This window comes from Phocoena sinus, chromosome 13, assembly GCF_008692025.1.
Source record: "Phocoena sinus isolate mPhoSin1 chromosome 13, mPhoSin1.pri, whole genome shotgun sequence".
NCBI classification, from domain to species: domain Eukaryota; kingdom Metazoa; phylum Chordata; class Mammalia; order Artiodactyla; family Phocoenidae; genus Phocoena; species Phocoena sinus.
Window position 1 is genome coordinate 64,692,230 of NC_045775.1, and position 22,633 is coordinate 64,714,862.

The 22,633-nt window shown below is 49.6% G+C and overlaps 3 protein-coding genes and 1 pseudogene across 10 annotated transcripts in view; 1 reads left to right on the plus strand and 3 right to left on the minus strand.

Moving 5' to 3' along the window:
• Window positions 1-12,781, minus strand: part of LOXL3 (lysyl oxidase like 3) — a 23,675-nt gene extending 10,894 nt beyond the window's left edge. The window contains exons 1-5 of one of the 5 annotated variants that reach the window (XM_032653564.1): window positions 12,777-12,781; window positions 7,220-7,284; window positions 5,464-5,788; window positions 3,565-3,728; window positions 2,674-2,888 (exon numbers count right to left, since the gene is read on the minus strand). In XM_032653564.1, the coding sequence (XP_032509455.1) occupies window positions 2,674-2,888; window positions 3,565-3,728; window positions 5,464-5,776 (692 nt within the window). In that variant the 5' untranslated portion in view covers window positions 5,777-5,788; window positions 7,220-7,284; window positions 12,777-12,781. Of the gene's footprint in view, window positions 1-2,673; window positions 2,889-3,564; window positions 3,729-5,463; window positions 6,676-7,219; window positions 8,010-12,776 lie in introns of those variants that run through there. The other 4 variants (XM_032653568.1, XM_032653566.1, XM_032653565.1 and 1 more) reach the window with 4 other exon arrangements.
• DOK1 (docking protein 1) lies at window positions 8,067-12,612 on the plus strand. 3 transcript variants are annotated; one of them, XM_032653574.1, is made up of 6 exons: window positions 8,067-8,199; window positions 8,551-8,850; window positions 9,019-9,112; window positions 9,282-9,466; window positions 9,662-10,403; window positions 11,775-12,612. In XM_032653574.1, exons 1-6 carry the CDS (start codon window positions 8,140-8,142, stop codon window positions 11,969-11,971), a joined length of 1,578 nt encoding a protein of 525 aa, XP_032509465.1. In that variant the 5' UTR covers window positions 8,067-8,139; the 3' UTR covers window positions 11,972-12,612. The 3 variants fall into 3 exon arrangements, with proteins under 3 accessions (XP_032509465.1, XP_032509463.1, XP_032509466.1); XM_032653572.1 differs by having other exon boundaries at window positions 9,282-12,612; XM_032653575.1 differs by lacking the exon at window positions 8,067-8,199 and having other exon boundaries at window positions 8,726-8,850; window positions 9,023-9,112; window positions 9,282-12,612.
• Window positions 11,992-22,633, minus strand: part of M1AP (meiosis 1 associated protein) — an 82,332-nt gene continuing 71,690 nt past the window's right edge. The window contains exons 8-11 of one of the 2 annotated variants that reach the window (XM_032653577.1): window positions 14,821-15,027; window positions 13,573-13,713; window positions 13,086-13,097; window positions 11,992-12,200 (exon numbers count right to left, since the gene is read on the minus strand). In XM_032653577.1, coding sequence (XP_032509468.1) covers window positions 12,024-12,200; window positions 13,086-13,097; window positions 13,573-13,713; window positions 14,821-15,027 — 537 coding nt within the window. In that variant the 3' untranslated portion in view covers window positions 11,992-12,023. The remainder of the gene's footprint in view (window positions 12,201-13,085; window positions 13,098-13,572; window positions 13,714-14,820; window positions 15,028-22,633) is intronic. The other variant, XM_032653576.1, reaches the window with a different exon arrangement.
• Window positions 15,630-18,488, minus strand: LOC116764586 (annotated as a pseudogene).

Consider the following 22,633-nt stretch of genomic DNA (forward strand, 5'->3'; position numbering starts at 1 on the left):
CACTTTGCCTTATCTTTGCCTTATCTCCGCCTTATCTCCCTGACGCTTGATTCTGCCACATCCCTTACAGTCTATTCTTAACAAAGCAGCCCAAATAATACATAAAAAGTGGAAGTCAGATGTCACACCTCTGCCCAAAACCTTATCTCACACAGAGTAAAAACCAAAGACTCTCAAATGGCCCTACATGATCTGGCTCCCCGTTCTTTCCCTATCTCTTCCTGCATCACATGTCCTATCATTTTCTCCCTTGTTCACTCAGCTCCAGCCCCAGGGGTCTCCTGGAGCATGACAAGAATCCCCCATCCCCCACATCGTGATACACACCACCACACTCCCCAGGATCTTCTCATTTATGATGCCTCTTCCTGGAGATGCTCATCTAGATTTTTGCATAGCTTGTGCCTTCGCCTCCTTTAAATATTTTCTCAAATGATGCCTCCTCTGACCTATTTAACACTGCAATCCCGGTCCCGCTTCCTAACCCTTTCCCTGCTTTATTTTTATCTATTATGCCCTTTGCCATCCTTACATTTTGTAATGTTACTCGTTTTCTGGTACTTCCCTAGTCCATGAGATCAGGGATTTTTGTCTGTTTTGTTCATTATTGAATCCCTAGTATCTACAACAGTCCCTGGCACACAGTAGGCACTCAATAAATAAATGTTGAATGGATGACTCTCTACACTTTTGTTCATGCTACCCTCTTCACCTGAAATGCCTGCTATTTAAATCGTACTAATCTTTCAGAACCTGGTGTTTGGATTAGGAAAGGTAAAGAACAAGCACAGGGAAAGAAATATAGCCCCAAGGTAGATAATAACAAAGGAGCACAGCACATAGATGTTTTAAACCATATGAGTCCCTATGCCAGATAAAGTGTATTCCTTGGGGCTGAAAGATGTGTTTCAGAGCCAAGGCAAAGAAAATCTGAGCAAGTATGGAAAAGACTGGAGGTTGGATAATGTACTGATTTTTGAAAAGAAGGAAGAGGATTCTTCAATCTACAGATAATTAATATTCTAGAATAAGTTATTAAATAGAAAGTTTGTGAGCATTGAGGAAAAATATGGTGATCCTTAGAAATCTAAAAGGATTTCAGTAAAAATTAGCCCAGTCAAACCACCATGATTTCCTTTCTTGGTAAGATTACTAAATTGGAAGGCTGCAGAATGGCTGTGAACATAATATTAGCTGGATTTTAGCAAAGACTAATAAAATCTCCCATGATTTCATTACAGATAAGATGGTATAATGTTGGCTACATCATTGTAGTGTTCAGTTTGTTCCCAATTGGCTGAAAAAACATTTTACAACTAATGATTAAAGGTTTGATGTAAATCTGGAGGATTCATAAGAAGAGTGAGACTTTGGTTTTAAAGATTTCAACAATTTTAACAGTCACTTTGATGAAGTCAGGAAGCAGAGCTATCATATCTATTGAACAGAGGAGGCAGGGAGGGATGACAAGTGGAAAATGAACAGAGGAGGCAGGGAGGGATGACAAGTGGAAAATAATGTCAAGATTCAAGATAATCTCATGGGATCATCATGGCTTTTCAATGGTTTTTAAATGATGTATAAACTAATAGGGTAAACTCCACAGAGTTAGGCTGCTCTATTAGTATCAAGGATGAGAGAAGACCCAATTTAGGTGATTACAGGGTCAATATGAGCAGTGGGATGCTGCCTCAACAGAAAGGCAATGCAAAATCTACACATGCTTTAATTAAAAGTGAGCATTTCTGCTGTACCCTGCCCTGATCAGACCACATCTGAAGTAGTGTGCCCAGTGGAAGGTCACCCAGATGTTAAGAGGTCTTCCTGCAAAACTGATCTAAGGAAGAGATGAAGAAAACAATCATTTAAATGACAGAGAAATTTCTAAATTTCTCAAAATGCCAAATTAGATGCTCCAGGGAAGCGAGACGCTGTTAAGCACAGAACCGGTCACCAGTGTGATCCGTTTCCTAGAGGCCGGCGCGTACACCAGGGCTCCAGAGCAGGTGAAGAGGGCCGGGCTTCTGGGCCGAAGCATATTCTGGAGAACTTGCCTAGGAGTCCTGAGGGCTCGCGCGGTCACAGACGCCTCGTGGGCCGCCTGGACCCAAGGAGGCCCCAGGCCCCTCCCGGCGCCCTCCGGCCTTCAGGGATTGGCGCTCTGGCGGGGACGCACCGCCCCGGCGATGCTCCGGGCCTGTCACCTTCAGACTCCCGGCGTCCGGCCCCGCCCCAGTTCCGCCTCTGTAGGGCAGGGCCGCGCCCCACCCCCACCCCCCAACTCCACCCGGGGGCTCCTGGGCCGCGCCAGCGCCGGCACCGTAACCGCAACCGCCCGCGGGCCTGCGGGCCGCTGGACATGGCCTCGTGAGACCCGGCGCTCACCCCGGGTCGCGGAGACGCCGCCTGGCGACCGATGGAGTCACGGGCACCGACGCCATAGCCGCCGCTCACCCCGCGCCGGCTCGGGCCGCTAGAAAGCTCGAGCCTCGCCGGTCCCGTGGCAGACTCGCCTCGGGGACCGCTTCATGGTCCCGCAAGATTTCTCAACTCTCCAGTTTAGCAGAGGCCTCCACATTTCCCCACTCTTCCGGAGCCCAGGTTCCCCCAGTGCCCCAGCCCCCTCGGAGGTCTCTCAACACCATTCCCTAACAAGAGCCCTCGTCCCTTCACCTGTAGAAGGCCACGTTGACCCTCTTTTCGCTAGGGAAGCCCAGCATCCCGCAGACCACGTGGCTGTTATGGGCGCTCCATCCTTTGTCACACACTTGCGACCAGCCGTCCGGAAGCCTGACTTCGACCAGTCCCTCAGTCACGGGCAGGGGCCGCCTGCCCCGCCCAACGGCTGGTCGAATTCGTACCTCCTCCACTTGCAGGTGATGCTCTACCTGGGGATGGGACCACAAGTAGAGGAAGGAATCCCAATGACACCTTTCATATGTCCGGCCACCCTCAAGGAACCCTGACTGAGTGTGCTTGCTGTAAACCCAATGGCGAGACGGGGCTGGGAGGCAGGCCTGCTCTCTAGGAGGTGTGTGGGTGTGTTGACTCTCTTGGGGTGTGTGGGTGTGTTGACCCTCCTGCAGCCATGAGTGTGCAAGGACATGCTATGCTCTGAGAAATGACTAAGGATCCAGAAGAAGCTGGGGAAGGAGCATCTAACTCTGCCTGGAGCCTGAGGGAGCACTTCACAGAGGAAGTGGTATTGAAGGAGGAGGAGAAAGTAAGAAGGGAGATGTCCCCGGAGAGGAGGAACATCTGAGGTGAAGGAGAGCACAGTGCCCTGAGGACCAGGGATGAAGTTGGAGAGGCTCATGCCAGGCTTAGTAACTTGAATGCTAATGCTAAAACCTGGACTATACAGTGTCTCGGAGCCCTGTCATTTTGTGCCCCCCCAGGTCCCCCACCAACCCAAATTATCCCCTTAGGCATATGGGATCCTCTACCTTCTAGTATCTGCGCATATAACCACTCCACAGCCCTCTGTGTCTCGCCACCCTGGGTGCTGTGTGTGTGTGTGTGTGTGTGTGTGTGTGTGTGTGTGTGTGTTTATGAACTACAGACCTCAATGACATTGGAATCCGAGAAGCCGGGGAGGCGCTCGTCCTTGCAGATGACCCCGGCATCCTCATCGTGGGTACAGTCACTGTTCCCCCAGCCCCGGGAGGCACATTCAGTCACACTCTGCTCAGTCCCACTGCAGCTCAGGTTGTCCAGCCAGATGCGGCCTGTGGAAGGGCGGGAGATAAGGGGACAGAGGGGCTTGGAGAGGTAGTATGGGGATGTTGGTGAGAATGAGCGTGGAAGCCTCATACCTGGTAAGGTAATGAGTGGGGAAGGGACAGGGGACCCTGGAAAGGAATACGAAAGGGAGCATAGGATTGATGGAGGGTCGATAGTGATCTGGGGATACCCAAGAATTTGGTAGGGTGAGTAAAAAAAACCAAGAGTCAACACTGAAGTTCTGATCAGCGCTGACCCATTCAATGACAGCTACAATTAATCAAGTACCTACTGTATGTGAGGCAATCTGCCAAGGTATGTACCTATGTGAGCATCCTTAGAACAGAGCTGCCAGAAGGTATTATCACCATTTTGTATAAAGAAATTGGAGTTCTGAGGAGTTAAGTAACTTGACTAAGACCACAGCCAATACACGGGGGCTTAGGGATTTGAGCCATTTGTGAGATTTGGAAATGTAAAATCCTTTCACCTCAGCCTTACATTCTCCCATGTGCCCCCCATCTGCGTTGCCACGTTGCCCTGCGTTCTTCTCTCTGCCTGGACCAAACTGAAATGAATATCACCGACTTTCTCTCAGAATTGGGTGGCCCCTCAAAGGTTGGTCCCAGCTAATGTGCAGGGACCCCTCACGCACATCCTGACAGGACTTACCCAGCTTCTGCTGGGATACCTACCTCCTGCCCCAGCAGGCTGTTGGAACCATCACAAAGTCCTTGAGACTCTTTTATGACTCCCCCACTCCAGGTCTGATTCAGTCCTTTGATGCCACCCAGAAAAATCCCTCAGCCAAATGACTGTACTCACATTTGAAGACAACCATCATGTAATTGTTATCCAAAGCTTTTTCCTTTCTTACCAAATATCCCTGGTTTCTTCAGCTATTCCTTGAAAATTGGCTTCCAGTCTTTCACATCTGGCCAGCTCTCCTCTGAATATACTTCCATTTTTAGGATCTTAGTTCCCTGACCAGGCATTGAACCTGCACCCTTGGCAGTGAAAGCACGGAGTCCTAATCCTGGACCACCAGGGAATTCCCAGTACTTCCATTTTCTACTGTCTCTCTGGAAATGTGGCATCTAAAGTGACACTTCATTCCAGAAGTGATCTAGCCAGTGGAAACTGGGGGATTAGCTGCAGACTGCACCGGTTTCTATCAATCTCACTGTGAGCTCATACAGTGTAAGCACCCCCAGATCTCAGAATTGTTCCTAATCCCCTACTACCCACATTCATACTTGTCCTAGAGTTTATACTTGTCTTTGGTCAGTTCCAGCTTGTTGGTTTCAGCTCTGGTCTATAATCTGATTTTGTTGGCTGCAGTATCTGTGATTCCTTCTGGCTTTGGGACATCCAGACATCATTTACCTGCTTTCAGCTTCCCATGAAACCAGTTGTCCTTTAATCATACAGGGCTCACCTGTGTCAGCGCTGTCTTTGCACGTGGCTTTGTAGAATCATACTTTTGCAGCAGAAAGGAACTTAGAGTTCACCTAGTCATTTTGCACATGGGGCATCTGAGGCTCAGAGAAGGCACTGACCAGCCTAAGTTCACACAGCTCTGAGAAGTGACTGCTGGTTGGTTTGTCCCCCATGGTTGTACTTGACACTGGCTTTTCTTGGTGTTCTGTGTCCCTATGGCTGTGCCATCCTGGTGTTCCCTCTCCCTACATTTGGGTTGCACTTTGGCAATACCTAGGCTGTGCCTGGAGCATTGCTCACCTGTTCCAGGGCCGTATTTGGCACTGTGGGTCCAGCCTGTGGCCTCTGTGAAGCCCAGCTCCCGGCATAGGACATGGGCAGCCTGCAGTGTGAAGTCGTCATCGCAGATGGTGCCCCATTCGCCAGCCCGCTGGATCTCCACGCGGCCCTCGAAGGGCTTCCTGGGGAAGCCGGCCAGCCGGAACCGTAGCCCCTGGCTCCCAGCCCTCTTCTCAGGGGCTGTGGATGGGGATGGAGATCCCAGGCACGAGCTGCACAGCAGGCACAGCAGCAGCCCCCACAGGCTCCACTGCCAGACACCGACAGGTCGCATGGCAAGGAAGGCCTGGGTGCCCCAGAGAGAGAATATGTGAGAGAAGCTGAAATTGAGCCAGGCCCAGGTCTGAGAGAGAGGTCATGAGAGGAAAAGAGACACTGGTTAAGACCAGAGACAGAGAGACAGTGCGAGAGAAAGAGAGGGACCCACGGACTAAGAGAGACAGTGAGAAAGGAACACATACTAAATAAGAGCAGAAACACAGAGTCAAAGAGGCACACAGACTGAGAGACCCAGATTGGGGGGCGGGGGAGGGAGAGAGAGAGGCTCTCCCTCCCTTTTGTGAAGAATAAAACTCTCACTATTAGTTGTTATGTCTCACAATGTCCTTTTCCTAGTTCTGCTATCATCACCTCCATACCCCGACTCGCGGGTCAAGGAGACCCAGTGATCAAAAGACAGAGATTAGAGACCAAGATCAGAGAATGGTCCAGATAAAGAGGAAGAGACTGAGCAAGAGACACGGAGAGGGAGACCCAGACTGAGAGAATGTGAGAGGAAGGGAAACTGTGGGAATGAAAGGGGACCAAACAGAGACAGTAGAGAGAGCGACAATGTTGAAGATGGATAGAGAGGGATCAGGAGAGAGCCTGGCACACAGAATTGGGGGGCAACTGAGAAAGGCAGGCAATAGGTGAGGAGGAGGGGAACTGACAAGAGCCAAGGAGCAGAGGCAGAAGGGACCCAGATGATCCTATTCAGCCAGTCAGACAGAGGACAGATAGCTACTGATTGTGGAAAGAGGCAGGCAAGGAGGGGCTTAGGAGACCCTCGGATCTCAGGCCCCCTGAATGGGAGCCAAGCCGAGAGTCCTCTCTGGGCAGATTCCAGGCAGAGAAGGCAGAGAACCAGAATGCACTGGAGAACTCTTGCACATCCTACATGCCCTGCAGGGTCAAGGGGCCCAGGAGGGCCAGGCCTCAAGGTCGGGGGGTGGGGGGGTGGTGGGGGGGTGGAATGGGGTGGGGTTTTCCAAGCCTCCTGCCAACACCGCCATCTCCGTCACGGGCAAGCGGAGGCGAGAGCACCAATCGGCTTCTCTGCCAAGGCCTTCCCTCTGTCTGGGGCGGAGAACAGCCCCTCTACAGCGAGCTCCCCCCCCACCCCCCCTACATGCTTCCCCCAACTCAAACAACCCAACAGGGCAGCTTTGTTTGGGAACATTTTGGCTTGGGGACGCAGGGAGAGGGCCTCACAGAGGAACCCCCAGCCTTAGGGCCCTCCCGGCTGCCCTAATTGGAACATCCAGCAGCCCCCGCCCCCCAATATCTGCTTCATTTTTCCACTCTTCTTGTGTCTCACTCTTCTTTGACAATAATAAAACCCTCAGCAGCTTGACTTCCCTTTGACTTTATCCCACATCACCCCTTTTCCCAGGTCCCTCCACCATCCTCCATCCACAACTCTCCTTCCTCCCACGGGCAGCGTGACTCTCCCTACCTGTGGCTGAGCGGGGGCCGTAGCGGCTGGGAGAAGAGTCTTGGTCCTGGAGTTCAGTTCTAGGACTTACAAAAAAAGTGCTTGTCCAGGGGAGACTGCCCCCCCTTTCTCCCCCAGCCCTTTCGTTCCTCCCACGTCCCCTTGAGCCCTCCCACATTCCGCCTTCTCCCACGATCCCTCCCAGGCCAGTTCCCTCCTCTTCTCCTGCCCTCCTCTTTGGAGCAGGCCGCAGTCGCCGCTCCACCTCCCTCCCGCCCCCCTCCCCGCCTCCCAGCCTGCTTAATAAAACTTTCTTTTCTCGCGGGTTGGGTGCAGGGTAGCTAGCTGCGGCCAGAGGGCTGGACACAGAAGAGGCCACGGGGCCGCAGACCGTCCTGCGTCCCGTGCAGCGACTCGGCTCCGAGTTCCGGAAAGTCTTCAGTCCCTAGCCCTTCCCCCACGTCCCCTGCTCCGCGGATCTTAAAACAGCCCAACTCCGGCCGAGCAGGGGTCGGGTCGGGTCGGGTCTGGGGAATTGAAGCCGCGAGGGCACGTATGGTCCCTCCAATGCCCCAGGGTGCCCGTCGGCATTTTCGAGATGATGTCACGGCCTTCACTCTGACGTCACGTTGAGCATCTGACGTAGTACGCAGCCCCCAAGCCTAGGTGCCGGAGTCCTCTGACCGAAACCACGAGGTTTCCTTCGGTGGAGACACTTGTGCGCGACCCACAAGTTGGGCCGGACGTGGTGCACCAGCCAGCTTATCTGGATACCCCCTCCCCTTCCTTCTGGCTTGTCTCCTTCCTCCCCTTTCGCGGTCCGGGGAGGTTGCGGGGGTGGGGGGAACGCCTCCTGCGCGAGCCCCGCCCCGCCCTCCTCCCCGCCTCGCCCCGCCTCCGGCCCACAGGGCCAGGAAGGGCGGAAGGAACCGCCCGGGGCCATGGACGGGGCCGTGATGGAAGGGCCGCTGTTTTTGCAGAGCCAGCGTTTCGGTACCAAGGTAGTGTGGGTAGGGGTTGCCGAACCCCATCAGAGCTAGGGGTGGGCAGCTGAGCCTAGATGGAGGGAGGCGACCGGCAGTGGGTTGGAGCGCGGCGCCCGGAGCCGGAGAGCCTTATGAATTTCCGGCTAAATTGCTTTGCACACACTCGGAAGATGCGTCTGCCGGCCTCCGGCTTCGCCTCTCTGGCCCTGGGGGAGACGGAGCGGCATCCTCCTTGGGAAACTTCGCCTGCCGTCGGGAAGCCTCAGACCTGAAATTGGCCCGCGCAGGTCCCTCCCTCCCTGTCGGGGCCCGGGCCGCCGGTGTTGCCTGCTCTCCCTCCCTAGTGTCTCTCCGATCTTTCCCCAGAGGTGGAGGAAGACCTGGGCGGTGCTTTACCCGGCCAGCCCCCACGGTGTCGCGCGGCTCGAGTTCTTTGACCACAAGGGGTCGAGCTCTGGAGGGGGCCGAGGGAGCACGCGCCGCCTGGACTGCAAGGTGATCCGTCTGGCTGAGTGTGTGAGCGTGGCCCCCGTGGCCGTGGAGAGCCCCCCTGAGCCCGGCGCCACAGCTTTCCGCCTGGACACCGCACAGCGTTCCCACCTGCTGGCGGCCGACGCGCCGTCCAGCGCCGCCTGGGTGCAAACGCTGTGCCGAAACGCCTTTCCGGTGAGGGGGCCGGGGCTGCCGGTGAGGGGCTGGGGCGAGCTGCACTGGGCCCAAGAGTCCATGCGGGGTGGGAGCAGTTACAGCGGCAGAGGAACTGGGCTGACTCAGACCCTGGGAACCGCGGTGAGGGAATTACAGTCTCCTTCATACTCTTTCTCTTTACCCCAGAAAGGCAGCTGGGCCCTGGCGCCTGCCGAGAACCCACCCAAGCTTTCTGCCCTGGAGATGCTGGAGAATTCACTGTATAGCCCTGCCTGGGAAGGTAGATGCCTGAAAAGCCCCAGCAGGGATGGCATGGAAAGAAAGGGTGTCCTACAAGGGGAAGTAGAATTCTCCTGAGAGCTGGCTTTCACGTGTATGCTTGGACAACCTGCTCCCGACCCCCACCCCGGTCCTGGCCAGGTGCCAGTCTAACTGTGTATTCCTTCCAGGATCCCAGTTCTGGGTAACCGTGCAAAGGACTGAAGCCGCTGAGCGTTGTGGTCTGCATGGCTCCTATATGCTGAGAGTGGAGGCTGAGAGGCTGACTCTCCTGGGCGTGGGGGCCCAGACTCAGATACAGGAGCCACTCCTTTCCTGGCCTTACACTCTGTTGCGTCGCTATGGCCGAGACAAGGTGCGGTGCAGGACTGGCTCCCTGGGTTGGGCAGCTGTGGGAGGGGTGGGGCAGGACTGGGCTTTCTTGCCTAGCATGACCCCACCTCCCTTCCCAGGTGGTCTCTTCTTTGTAGGTCCCCTAACTAGTTCCAGCCCCGTGACTCACCTCCTCTGTTGGCTCCTGATTATGTGTTTCCCTCCACACCCTCTTCAGGTCATGTTCTCTTTTGAGGCTGGCCGCCGCTGCCCCTCTGGCCCTGGAACCTTCACCTTCCAGACGGCACAGGGAAATGACATCTTTCAGGCAGTTGAGACTGCTATCCACCGACAGAAGACCCAGGGAAAGGCCAGCCAGGGGCAGGATGTTCTCAGAGCTGATTCCCATGAAGGAGAAGTGGCAGAAGGGAAGTTGGCTCCCCCCCGGGGCCCCCAGGAGCTCGCAGGCAGCCCTCCAGCCCTGTATGCTGAACCCTTAGACTCCCTGCGCATTCTTCCAAGCCCTTCCCAAGATTCCCTATACTCAGACCCCCTGGACAGCACCCCTGCTCAGGCAGGGGAGGGGTTACAGTTAAAGAAACCTCTCTATTGGGACTTGTGTGAGCATGTGCAGCAGCAGCTGATAAAGGCCAAGTTGACAGACCCCAAAGAAGACCCCATCTATGATGAACCTGAGGGCCTGGCCCCAGCTGCTCTCCGGGGCCTTTATGATCTGCCTCAGGAGCCCAAGGATGCCTGGTGGTGCCAGGCTCGGGTGAAGGAGGAGGGCTATGAGCTCCCCTACAACCCTGCTACTGATGACTACGCCGTGCCACCCCCGCGGAGCACAAAGCCCTTCCCAGCTCCCAAGCCCCAGGGCCTGGCCTTCTCTGAATCCGGTGCTGCAGCTGGCAGTGGCAGCAAAGGCCACAGCTCAGACACTGCCCTGTACAGCCAGGTCCAGAAGAGTGGGGCCTCAGGTAGCTGGAACTGTGGGCTCTCTGGAGCAGGGACTGACAGGACTGGGGCCAAGTCAGAGGGCTCCACATGAGAAGAAGGGCAAGGCTGGGGTTGCTGATAGGAGGACCATGGGGGGGTGGCACTGGGGATCAAAGAAACCTGTTAGAACCAGCAGGAACCAGAGGGGTCTGTGTGTAGAGACCAGGGTACAAGGGGAGTCAAGGGAAGGATGATGTGTCCCAAGAAGTCATGGAAGTGGGACAGTTGGCAGGGGCTCAGGGATTGGATCTGGGGGAGGCCAGCACCTCTAAGTCATCCCCACCAAAGGAAGGGATAGCTGCTGGAGCAGTACTATAGAAAGGGGTGTTCGGTCAGAGTAGGTACAGTTTGAGGGGCCTGTATGGAGGCTATAGGGAGACACTGGGCTGTGTCTTGATCCTTACCCCGGCATTGTTCTTTGCCAGAGAGAGATATTTTTTTTTAAGTTTTATCCTCATTAAAGTCAGTTTGGGTTTAAGAGGTCTAAGTGTGTGAATAGTCACAGAGGGGACAGAGTGGCAGGCTGTGCTGGGTAGATGTGGAGGGAATCAGGAGAACCAGGAAGGTGTTGGGGGCCACTGAAGGAGGAAAGGGCCTCGGGCAGGGGGGTCAAGCAGTGTGGTCGTTCAGAGCCTGGGTGGTCCAGTCAGGCCCACCTGGGCTTGACCTTATCTCTGTGACCCTGTGTGTAACATCTGTAACCCTCAGTTTCCCCCACTGCCCCTGTGCAAAATGGGAAAGCTTAATTACACATACAACCTCACAGGGTTTTTATGAAAGGAGTTAAATTTCTCAAGTACTTAATACGATTTCAAGTGCAGAGTAAACATTGTATAAATGGTAGTTATTATTCTGTGGATGGAGAAAGCTGATGGGCAGGTATGAGGAGAGGGGAATAGGAAGGGAATAGGTCTTTTTCACACCACCCTCTCCCCTGTTCTCAGCTCTAGGATGCCTTCCCTCCCCCTTGTCACACACACACACACACACACACACACACACACACACACACACACACACACACACACACACAAAAGCACACTCACGCGCGTGCGCACACTTTGCATGTAGGTACCAAGCATCAACCACTTATCTGGAGGCTGAAGGGAGTTGCACTGTGGTGGGTGTAGTGGGAGGGGCATGGGCTTTGGAATGCGGTTTCGATTTCAATCCTACTTGTTTTTCATGAGCTCTCTGAAAATCTCATCCTGTCTCCTGAGGTTCAGTTTCCTGATGGTGACCTGACTTCATCCACCTACTTACACAGAGCTACAAGGAGAAAATCAGGCCTGGGAATGCTCCTAACAATGGTGGAGACTTACTGGTTATTTAATCTTCATTTGTGTTAACAGTATCAAATGATCCAAAAGAAAAACGAGTCCCTGCTTGGCGAAGGAAAAGGGTCAGTGCGTCTCTTCCCAGCCTGAAGAGTGGGGCAGTGGCAGCACTGAGGACTGAGGAGGGGAAGGCTCTGTTTCCCAGCCACCTGGAGCTCACAGAGGCTCAGGTGGATAGGAGGCAAGTCTGTCCACAGAAAGCCATTGTGTGAGACTTGGCATGGATGTGCTTGCACAGGGCAGCTGGGCTGTGGTGCTGGTGACTCAGGGCCCTGAGGGATACTCCTCGTCTGCCTCCTCCTCCTCCTCCATGGAAGGCTGGAAGAAGACATCTGAGGAAGCTTTGCTGGCTGCTGGCATCTTGGGGGCTCTGCCAGGGGCTGGAATCATAGGCAAAGGGGCCACTGTAGCTCGAACTCGATTTGTTTGCAGTGGCCCAGCCTGCAAAGAAAGCAAGAAGAGCTTTCTGTGAAGACCAGACCGTTCTCGATCTTCTGTCCCATTCCCTGCTGGGCCTTCTGTCCTAACTCCTTCATGTGTCCTGTGAGTGACAGCCTCGAGGCCCAGGGCAGTGGAGTCCACTAGGCTCCAGCCTCCACAGTGCCTGTCTCCTGGCTAAGTGTCCTCCTCTGTTTGCTTGTCCACCAGCTAACTTATGGTCGGTTCTGTTCCCACCTCTAGACTGACTGTAGTTTGGAAACATCTTTCTCTTGTAACTTCAGGTAAGACAAAGCGGGGGTTTTCCTATAGGCTCTGTTATTGAGAAACAAGGAAAAGATTAATAAGGGCACGAAAGGAAGCCCAAATACTATAGAACATGGATTTCATAAAAATAACCCCCCCTGGGACTTTCCTGGTGGTCCAGTGGTAAAGAATCTGCCTTACAACGCAGGGGATACGGGTTTGATCCCTGGTCAGGGAACTAAGATCCCACATGCCGCAGGGCAACTAAGCCCCGCGTGCCACAATTACTGGGCTCGTACGCCTCAACCAGAGAGCCTGTGTGCTGCAAACTACAGAGCCCACGTTCTCCGGAGCCCATGCGCCACAACTAGAGAGAGAAAACCCACATGCCACAACTAGAGAGAAGCCCGCCCGCCACAATGAAAGATCCCACGTGCCTCAGTGAAGATCCCGCATGCCACAACTAAGACCCAACACAGCCAAAAATAAATAAATAATAAAATAAATCTTAAAAAAATAAAAAGATAAATCCCCCCTTCAATTACTCTTCTCTCTCAACCCCTGTCACTAGAGCCCTGTCTCTAAGCTACTAACGTTGATCAGCCTCCCTTTACTCATCTGTAAAATAAGCATAACACTTACCTTGCGGGGATGCTGTGAGGATTAAATGAGAAAAATATATGTGAGAACACATGTCACAGAACCTGGCAAATAACTGCTGCTCAGTAAATGCTAATTTCCCTTCCCTTAGGCATTTCTTTTCCCACCTTCCCTTAAGCCTTTTCTTTCAACAGAGGCTTGTGGTTGTAATTCCAGTGCGGCCAGTTTGCTTAGTGGGACAATGGTCTGTTAAATGACTAATGATTTATCACAAACACTGCAATTAAGATACCTAAACATATGTAAATGCCCAAGCAAAAAAAAAAAAAAAAAAAAAAAAGCCCCCTTACCGGGTAGGGGTTGTAATTTTCTTTGTTTAGGGCAAAAGGCTGCTCTTTTTCTTCCTCCCCGGTATGCCCTCTTTCTGCCAGAGGGGATCCAGGGAGGATACTCCCTTGGATGGGGAGGAGTTGGGCACAGGGGAAGAGGACTCTGGGATTCTGGGCAAAAAGGGGAGGGAGGGAAGTACCTTTCTCAGAGCCCGGCTCTCCCACCTTGGGTGGAGCGGGCCCTGAGGCTTGGCAAAGGTGCTGCTCAGGTGTGAGTACAGGTGGCTCCAAACCTGCAAGGGGTTGTAGGTGGGTTCTAGCTCCAGGTCATCCAGCATGCTCTGAGGAAGAGAGAGGAGGAGCCTCACCTGGGGGTCTTGAGGTCACAGAACCCAAGATGTCAGGCAGAGACCTGAGTGTGAGAAGCTGGAGGAGGTCTGATGACCCAGGGCTTCACTGAAGGATGTGAAATAGATGCGTGTCCTGCTGGGTGTTCTGCCCCAGGTCTGAGTGCTTGTGAGGTAAGTGTCAGGCAAGGGTACAAGAAGCAGCAACAACTGAGTGGTTAGGGACACTGAACACTCTGGCCCTGAGAACAATGTCACAGGATTCTGAGAGGGGTCAGAGCGCTATGAAGGTTACAAGGGATCCAGTGTGCGAAGCTGTGAGGGAGGCTGTGTCCCGGCTGGGGTGCTCACAGTCTGCAAAGCAAGTACACTGAGTTCTCGGTGGCCTTTGAGGTGAGTATAACCAGAGGACATGCCAGCAGAGCATTCCTGAGCAGCCAGGTTTTCCGGCCACAACTTCCTGTGCCAGGAACCACTGGCCCTGAAGTGAGACACTGAGTGAGCCATGGCCACTTGTGCCCACCTCTCTGTATCCCCATGGCTGCCAAGCCAAGAGTACAATCCCAGGCTCTGTCCTCTCTGCACATAAGTCAGCAACCTAGCAGCAACGATGTGGTTCCAGTTCTCTGTACCCAGAGGACCCCCTCCCCCGCCTCAGCCTGGGGAGGCTGACAGAGGAAATCCAGACTCCAGATCCAAGAAGAGAGGAGGGGGAGGAGAAAATAGCCTTCAGAGCTGTTCCCTCCTTTGCATCAGAGTCTTATTTTAAAGCTCTTCCTATTCTCGGTGCCTACATTGGCTGCCTTTCCCTCTTTTTCTCAGAAATAGATGCACACAAACACAGGTACACACACACGTATACACACATTGCAGAGAAAGACCCATGAGAATACACCGTCACGCAGATGCTTGCTTACTTCCTTCTGTCTGGCCTCAGTTCCTTGCTTTCTTCTCTGCTCCTCTTACCACACCCTTGGAACCACTTCTGCCTCTGCTCCCCTGTCCTTTCCTTCAGGGGCTCACTCCTTTCCCTCATCCCTTTCTTGAACTCTCTTCTCTTTTCTCCGCTCTATCTATTCCATGAGATCTGGGCTCACTTGCCTCCACAGTCTTGCGGCTGTCATCAGGCATGTCCTCAGGTAGCAGGGGGAAAGGGCTGGGCAGCATCAGTTCCCGAGTGGCCACTGCCTTCACCAGCAGAGTGGGAGAGCGAGATGGCAGGATCACATAGAAGGTGCTGGCGGGCTCTCTCAGGCTGTGTCCTTGGCTCAGGGGCTCCCCTTTGGCCAATAGCACCCATTCTCTTTTCTGAAACAAAGACATACATAAACGCTGGTTTATCTTCAGTCTTTGGCGTGTTTGGAGGATTAGTCCCAATTGAGGCCTCCCCAAGTTCCTCTGGGGGTGTCAGGGAGGACTGAGCCATTTCACCCTGGCCCTGGGGAGAGAGGGACTTTCTGCCTGAATCACCAGTGCCCCAAGGTACTACTGTTTTTCCTTGATTAGGGACATACACAAAGGGTTATCAATGCAGAGACAAGTTCAGAGACGAAGTAGGTGTTCACCTTAGAGGGGGCTAATATATTACTCAATGATAAATGTGGAGTTTCAAGAACTGAAATCCTTAAAAACAGAGCCTTAAAACAGAGACTTCTATGGGACACTGTGAAAATTCAGGTCTCATTTTGAGAGTGATAAATTTTGCTTGTGTTGCACAACTGGGGTTAGAGTGGGCTGATTGGGGAATGTCCCTGGAATGTCCAGAGAGGGCTTAAAAAGAAGGTGGTCAAAGTCACCTGGGAAGAGAGAGGAGGAGGAGAGATCAGGGAGAGGAAAGCTTTGGTACAAGGAGGTAGGTGGGGACAGGGCCTTTGATATCAACTCAGCCCATCACAGGACAAAAAGAAGGGTCAAAATTCTGGGGGTGGCAACTCTTTGAGTGAAGGGTACTGCAGAACAGAGGGGTGACACTTTGTCGTCTGCCATGGAGATTAAATAAGTTAGCATATGGGTAAGAAGAAGAGACAAGCAGACATATTAGCAGATTTTCTGCATGTACCCTTTTAAACCAGGAATGGAAATGAGACAATTTTCTGTGGTAGTTTTTCAAGGAAAACCACAACTCCAGGAACCATGGAGTCAGGACTGTTACAATCATCTTTAAATCTTTGAATTGTGTTCTCTTCCTTGAGGTGATCATCATAACAGGTACATAACAGTCTCCTTGCTACATAAGTTGAAAGAAAGCACACTAGCTCTACCCACTCTAACATATATGAAAAGTTGGAAGAAATAATACAAGAGGAAAGGCAAAAAGGAGAAAAAAGATTTTAAGGGGATAGAGGAATTATCAGTGTCTTGTGGAAGACAAGTGGAAAGTGACACAGTGAAGCAGAAAAAACCTGCTGTGGCATTAGAATTATACCCCAGAGCAAATGTGCTGGGGTGGGAGTGGGGCTGGAATTCTAGAAACTTCTTTTTTCCTGTTTTTCTTTTTTTAAAAAATTCTTTTGTCCCCCTTCTTTCCTCTTCCCCACCCCCACTCCTAATACACACTTTTTTAAAGTAAGGGGAGTACCATGATGTCTCTCTAGCCCAGCCCCTGTAGACGTGACTCCAGGGCCTGCTGTTAAAACCACTGTAGAATTGAGAGGGGGAACTGTTGTAGTCGGGGGTCCGGGCTCGGAATCGGACTTGTGGGAAACCCTGGTCTGCTGCGCTGATGCCTGGTCTGTTGGTTCGCTTTGGGATCACCTTGATTTGTCTTCCTCTAAATAGGGAGTCATCTAAGGCCAGGGAAGCCCTCACTGACTGTTTGTCTGAGAACTCTATATATGCAAACTCTTTGGGATGACCACTAAATTTGTCACAGAGTATGGTAACGTGGTTGACTGAACCACAGCCATGAAAGTGTGCTTCCAGCTCTTCCGCTGTTGCACCATAGTCCACACTGTCAACATAGGTGGAATGGGCATCGGCCTCCATCTTCTCCTCGATGGACGTGATCAGTGGGCCGGCATTGCTGGAGGTGGACTCATATTCATTTGCTTCTGTACTTCATTCTGCAGCCCCTTTAGCTTCTCAGCTGCCGACTCCTTCCATCTCCCGACTCAAGCTTTGATTGCTTCCAGTTCCTTCTCTAGAACAACACATCAATCCTGGGCCCCTCCTGGTGGTCGAGGCTGCATCACGTTATTCTCCGCAACCCTGCCCCGCCGGCCAGTCGGTCGCTGGCCTGCTTGCTCGCCCTCCTCTCACCCAGTTCTAGACACTTTAAAGCAGTGTCATCATTTTGTACAGCACAGAACTCTGAGGGGGTCTGGTAAGCCAGGCAGGTGCCTTCAGAAGTTCATGCTTAACATTTTGCTTATATCTGGAGATGTGCTGTTTTCCTGAAGAACAGATACAAAATGTATGCAAAGTCTACCTGATGCTTCCCAAGTCCATCAGATTGGAAATAAATGATATAGAAATCATGGTGTATGTGTGCATGGGGAGAATTTGCTCCTGCTCTGAGGACATGGCCTTTTTTTTTTTTTTTAACATCTTTATTGGAGTATAACTGCTTTACAATGGTGTGTTAGTTTCTGCTTTATAACAAAGTGAATCAGCTATACATATACATACATCCCCGTATCCCCTCCCTCTTGCTTCTCCCTGCCACCCTCCCTATCTCACCCCTCTAGGTGGACACAAAGCACCGAGCTGATCTCCCCATGCTATGCGGCTGCTTCCCACTAGCTATCTATTTTACATTTGGTAGTGTATATATGTCCATGCCACTCTCTCACTTTGTCCCAGCTTACCCTTCCCCCTCCCCATGTCCTCAAGTCCATTCTCTACATCTGCATCTTTATTCCTATCCTGCCCTTAGGTTCTTCAGAACCATTTTTTTTTCTTAGATTCCATATATATGTGTTAGCATACTGTATTTGTTTTTCTCTTTCTGACTTACTTCACTCTGTATGACGGTCTCTAGTCCATCCACCTCACTACTAATAACTCAATTTCATTTCTTTTTATGGTTGAGTAACATTCCATTGTATATATGTGCCACATCTTCTTTATCCATCCATCTGTCGATGGACACTTAGGTTGCTTCCATGTCCTGGCTATTGTAAATAGAGCTGCAATGAACATTGTGGTACATGACTCTTTTTGAATTATGGTTTTCTCAGGGTATATGGACATAGCCTTTTTAAGCCTGGAAGGGATGTTCTCTGGAAGGGATATTAGGAAATTGTAGGGCATCCTGGCTATTGTAAATAGAGCTGCAATGAACATTGTGGTACATGACTCTTTTTGAATTATGGTTTTCTCAGGGTATATGGACATAGCCTTTTTAAGCCTGGAAGGGATGTTCTCTGGAAGGGATATTAGGAAATTGTAGGGCACTCCATTTAATTTGGCTCAAGTAACTTCCAATGTGGCTCAGGCTTTGAATTATTATCATTATTTTAATCTTCTTTTTTTCATGCTGTTTCATGAATTTGTTTGTAGATTACTTTGTTTATTTATTAAGAATTTACTGAATGCCTATTATGTCCTAAGCACTAGGCACGGGTATATAGAAATTCATTAGACATGTTCGTTGCCCTCTTAGAGCTTGTAATACAGTAAGCAGAAGGTTTGTAAACTAATGTTTGTCCAAGATTTAGGATGACCAACTGTTTCAGTTTGCCCATCTTTAGCACTGAAAGTCCTGTGTCCCAGAAAACACTTCAGTCCTGGGCAAACTGGGGCAGTTGGTTACCTTTCCAAGACTCCATGGAGAATAGAATATCTTGCCACTGTGGCAAGTCCCTGGGGGCTAAAACTATGGCAATATGACATTTCTTGCACCTCAGAGTTATGAAACAAATTCAAAACCACTACACCCTGGGATTACTAAGAAACTTTGAATGTTGCACACAAAAAAATTATGATCTTTAGAATTTGAGTCTATTGACTTTGAGACAATAGCTAAGATTCTGTTAGAGAACTGGTATGCAGAAATACGTGAGGTCTCTCAAAAGTAACTCCTGATGTGGGAACTATCAGAGGACTGGGAAGAGGCTGATTTGAAAGGATTTTACAGAATGCTTTAAAACTTCTGGGATAATTTACAGAGAGGTTGACGGAAGGCTCTGGAAGGAAGACAGGCAAATGTACTTATTAGAGTTTGATAAAGGTATTAATTTATCTGCAGTTTCCAGGAGCATTCTGAGACAGTAAGAGATAGGGAAATTGAACTTTACGGCTTCTATGTTGACTCTGAATTTCTAACCTCTTCCTGGACAGTGATTACTTGAAGTCCAGGACCCAAGCTTGAACGAGGTCATGGGTTGACTTGTTTGTACAGGCATTGTACCTGTGATGGAAATGGTTAACTGACAAACCAGGTATCTGAGGCTGAGAAAAGGCAGTGGCATGGTGATGTCCCAGAAGACTAACCTTTGGGGTCCTCAAATTGAACAATGCTTAATGACTGTGGATGACTGCTGAGTACTTTAGAATATGGTTTTTCTAATTCTAAAAAAAGGAGCATGAGTTGGATGCTGAAATTACTGGAAGGCAGGTGAAAATGTGTCTATATTTATGTTGTGCTTAGGGACTTTTCTACGTAAGGTGCCAGGAAGTTTAGATTTTAGGAAGTGGGGATAGACTCTTATTAGAACAGGTGTGACAGGGACAGAATTGAATGCAATGTCATACTCCAAGCTCAGCCTGATTAAAGTCATCCTCCCCACTTCTAACTACTAAAGCTGTGAAGGAAGGTGTGGCAGCCACTGTTGGTTTCCTGGCCACTGCTCCTCTCTCCCTTGCCCTCTCCCTTCTCTTTACCCATTTTTCAGTCTTTCAGTGATTGGTGTGGGGTGATATGTGACCTATACTTAAATAATGAGACATCATCACAAGTTGCTGGGTGGGGCTTCTGGAAAAGCTTTGTAATACGCTGGCAGGCTTTTTGCCTCTGCACCCTACCCCTTCTTTCTCCCTAGGACAAGACTTGGTCTTAAGGTGCAGCAGCCATCTTGTGGCCATGAGGCAGCAGGCATAAGGATGAAAAAAAGTACACCTGCTGTGGATGCTGCAGTGGGAAAATGGAGAGAGTCTGGGTCCTTGATGGTGTTGATCAACTGCGTCAGCCCCAGAATTGTCTGTCCCTGCACTTCTTGTTACATGAGAAAAATAAACTCTTAATTACTCAAAGTAGAGGTGGGTTGTTTTTCTGTTAGTTACAGACAAATGGATCCTTTACAGATTTCAAAGAAAAGGAAGAGGATGTGGTTACTCACTTCCGGGTATATGGGGAAACAGGAGCAGAAGGGACAATTTTAATGGCACTGTCAGAAGGGCAGATGGGAGTTTATTATATCAGGTAAAAGCTCTGATCTCACCAAACCAGCACTCCCTTGGTTTGCCCTCAATATGATGATGTGGGACCAAATCCATCCATGAAAGAAGCGTTGACCAACTCCTGAGTGGGAGTGTTCCTGAGGCAGCCGCTGAGAGTGGGGAAGGGCAAGAGCACTCATTTTGCATTGCTTGTGGGAAGAGAAACATTTCATTGTCATAATGCATCTAGGAAGAGAAATCACAGCTAGTTACAGAAAAGCCATGCATACCTGGGGGTTTTTGGAATCTGGAAGGACATCAGAAAGAAGTTGTTAATTTGGAATTATTTGCTTATTCTCTCACTCCAGAAGGCAGGACCCAGGAGGGGAAGAAAAAGAAGCGACAATATGCACTACTCCGCTACTCTCACACTGGCTTCCACAAAGGAGACCAGGGGAAGATGGTAAAAGAGATTTCAAACCCCCAAACAGCAGATTATACATTCTTCTCAAGTGAACATGGAACATTCTCCAGAATAGGCCATGTGATAGGCCATAAAACAAACTACAATACATTTTAAAAGATTAAAATCATCCAGGGCTTCCCTGGTGGTGCAGTGGTTGGGAATCCACCTGCCAATGCAGGGGCCATGGGTTCGAGCCCTGGTCTGGGAAGATCCCACATGCCATGGAGCAACTAAGCCCCTGAGCCACAACTACTGAGCCCACGTGCCACAACTAACTGAGCTCGTGCACCTAGAGCCCGAGCTCCGCACCAAGAGAAGCCACCTCAATGAGAAGCCCAAGTCCCACAACGAAGACCCAACACAGCCAAAACTAAATAAATAAATAAAATTAAAAAAAAAAGATACTGGATTGTATCTGAAGAACTTAAAAAAAAATCATATCATCCAAAGTATCTTCTCTGACCACGGTGGAATGCAATTAGAAATCAATAATGAAAAGAAATTTGGGGAATTCATAAGTATGTGAAAATTAAATAACATACTCCTAAGTAATCAGTGGATCAAAGAAGAAATCACCGGGGAAATTAGAAAATAATTTGATATGAGTTTAAGTAAAAACACAACATACCAAAACTTATGAAATACAGCTAAAGCAGTGCTTAGAGGGACATTTATAGCTGAAAACTCCTCTATTAAAATAAAAAGAAGAAAGATCTCAAATCAATAACTTAACCTTCCACCTTAAGAAACTAGAAAGAGAAGACCAAACCAAACCTAAAGCAAGTAGAAGGAAGGAAATTAAAAAATACGGGAGTAGAAAGAAATGAAATAGAGAATATAAAAACAATAGAGAAAATCATGGAACCAAAGTTGATTCTTTGAAAAGATCAAAACAAAACAAAACAAAAACAAACAAACAAAACTTGTTAGCTAGATTGATCAATGGAAAAAAGAGAAAATATCTTAGTTACTAAAATAAAAAAAAAGAGGTGGCATCACTACTCACCTTACAGAGATGAAAAGGATTACAAGAGAATATTGTAAACAGTTATATGACAACAAATGAGATAACCTAGATGAAAAGGACAGATTCCTAGAAAGACACAAACTGCTGAGATTGACTCAAAAGGAAATAGAAAATCTGAATAAATCTGTGTCAGGGGTCCCCAAGACCACTCCCAGGTTCAGTGATTCACTAAGAAGACTCACAGGACTTAGCATATAGTCATACTCATAAATATGACTTATTACATCCAGAGAATACAAAGGAAAATCAGCATGGAGAAAATCTCATGGGATGAAGTCCAGAGGAAACAAGGTGCAAGCTTTTAAAAGTCCTCTACCTATGGAGTCACACAGAATGTACTTAATTCCTCTAGTGTTGAATTGTGACAACATGTGTAAAATGTTGCCTACCAGGAGAAGTTATTAGAGAGTCAGTGTCCAACATTTTTTTGGAGGCTGGTCACATAGGCACTCTGTACCTAGCACATACCAAAATTCTAGACTCCTAGAAGAAAAGCAGATGTCAGCATATACTTTTGCACAGTTTAGGCACAGTAAGCCACTCTTATTATTTAGGGGATGGTGGAAACACTCCCTAAATCCAAGTTCCCAGATGCCAGCCAAGGGTCAATCTTGCAAGCAGGACTTTCTAAGGAAAGGAATTTCAGGTCTGCTATATTAACTTTTTTGTACAACCTATAACAAGTAAAGACATAGGATTAGCAATCAGAAAATTTTCCACAAAAATGTCAAGGCCCAGATGGCTTCGCTGGTGAATTGTACCAAACCTTTAAAGAAATAACACTAATCCTTCAGAAATTCTTCCAAAAAAACAGAAGATAAAGGAACACTTTGCAACTCATCTATAAGGCTAGTATTACCCTGATACTAAAACTAGAAAAAGACATCACAAGAAAATTACAGACAAATATCCCTTATGAATATAGATGCAAAAATCCTCAACAACATACCAGCCAACCAAATCCAGTAATATATAAAAAGGATTATACATAACAAGAGGGATTTATTCTAGGAATACAAGGTTAGCTTCATATCCAAAAATCAAACAATGTAATAATATATCATGTTAATAGACTAATGGACGGAAACTACATAATCATCTCA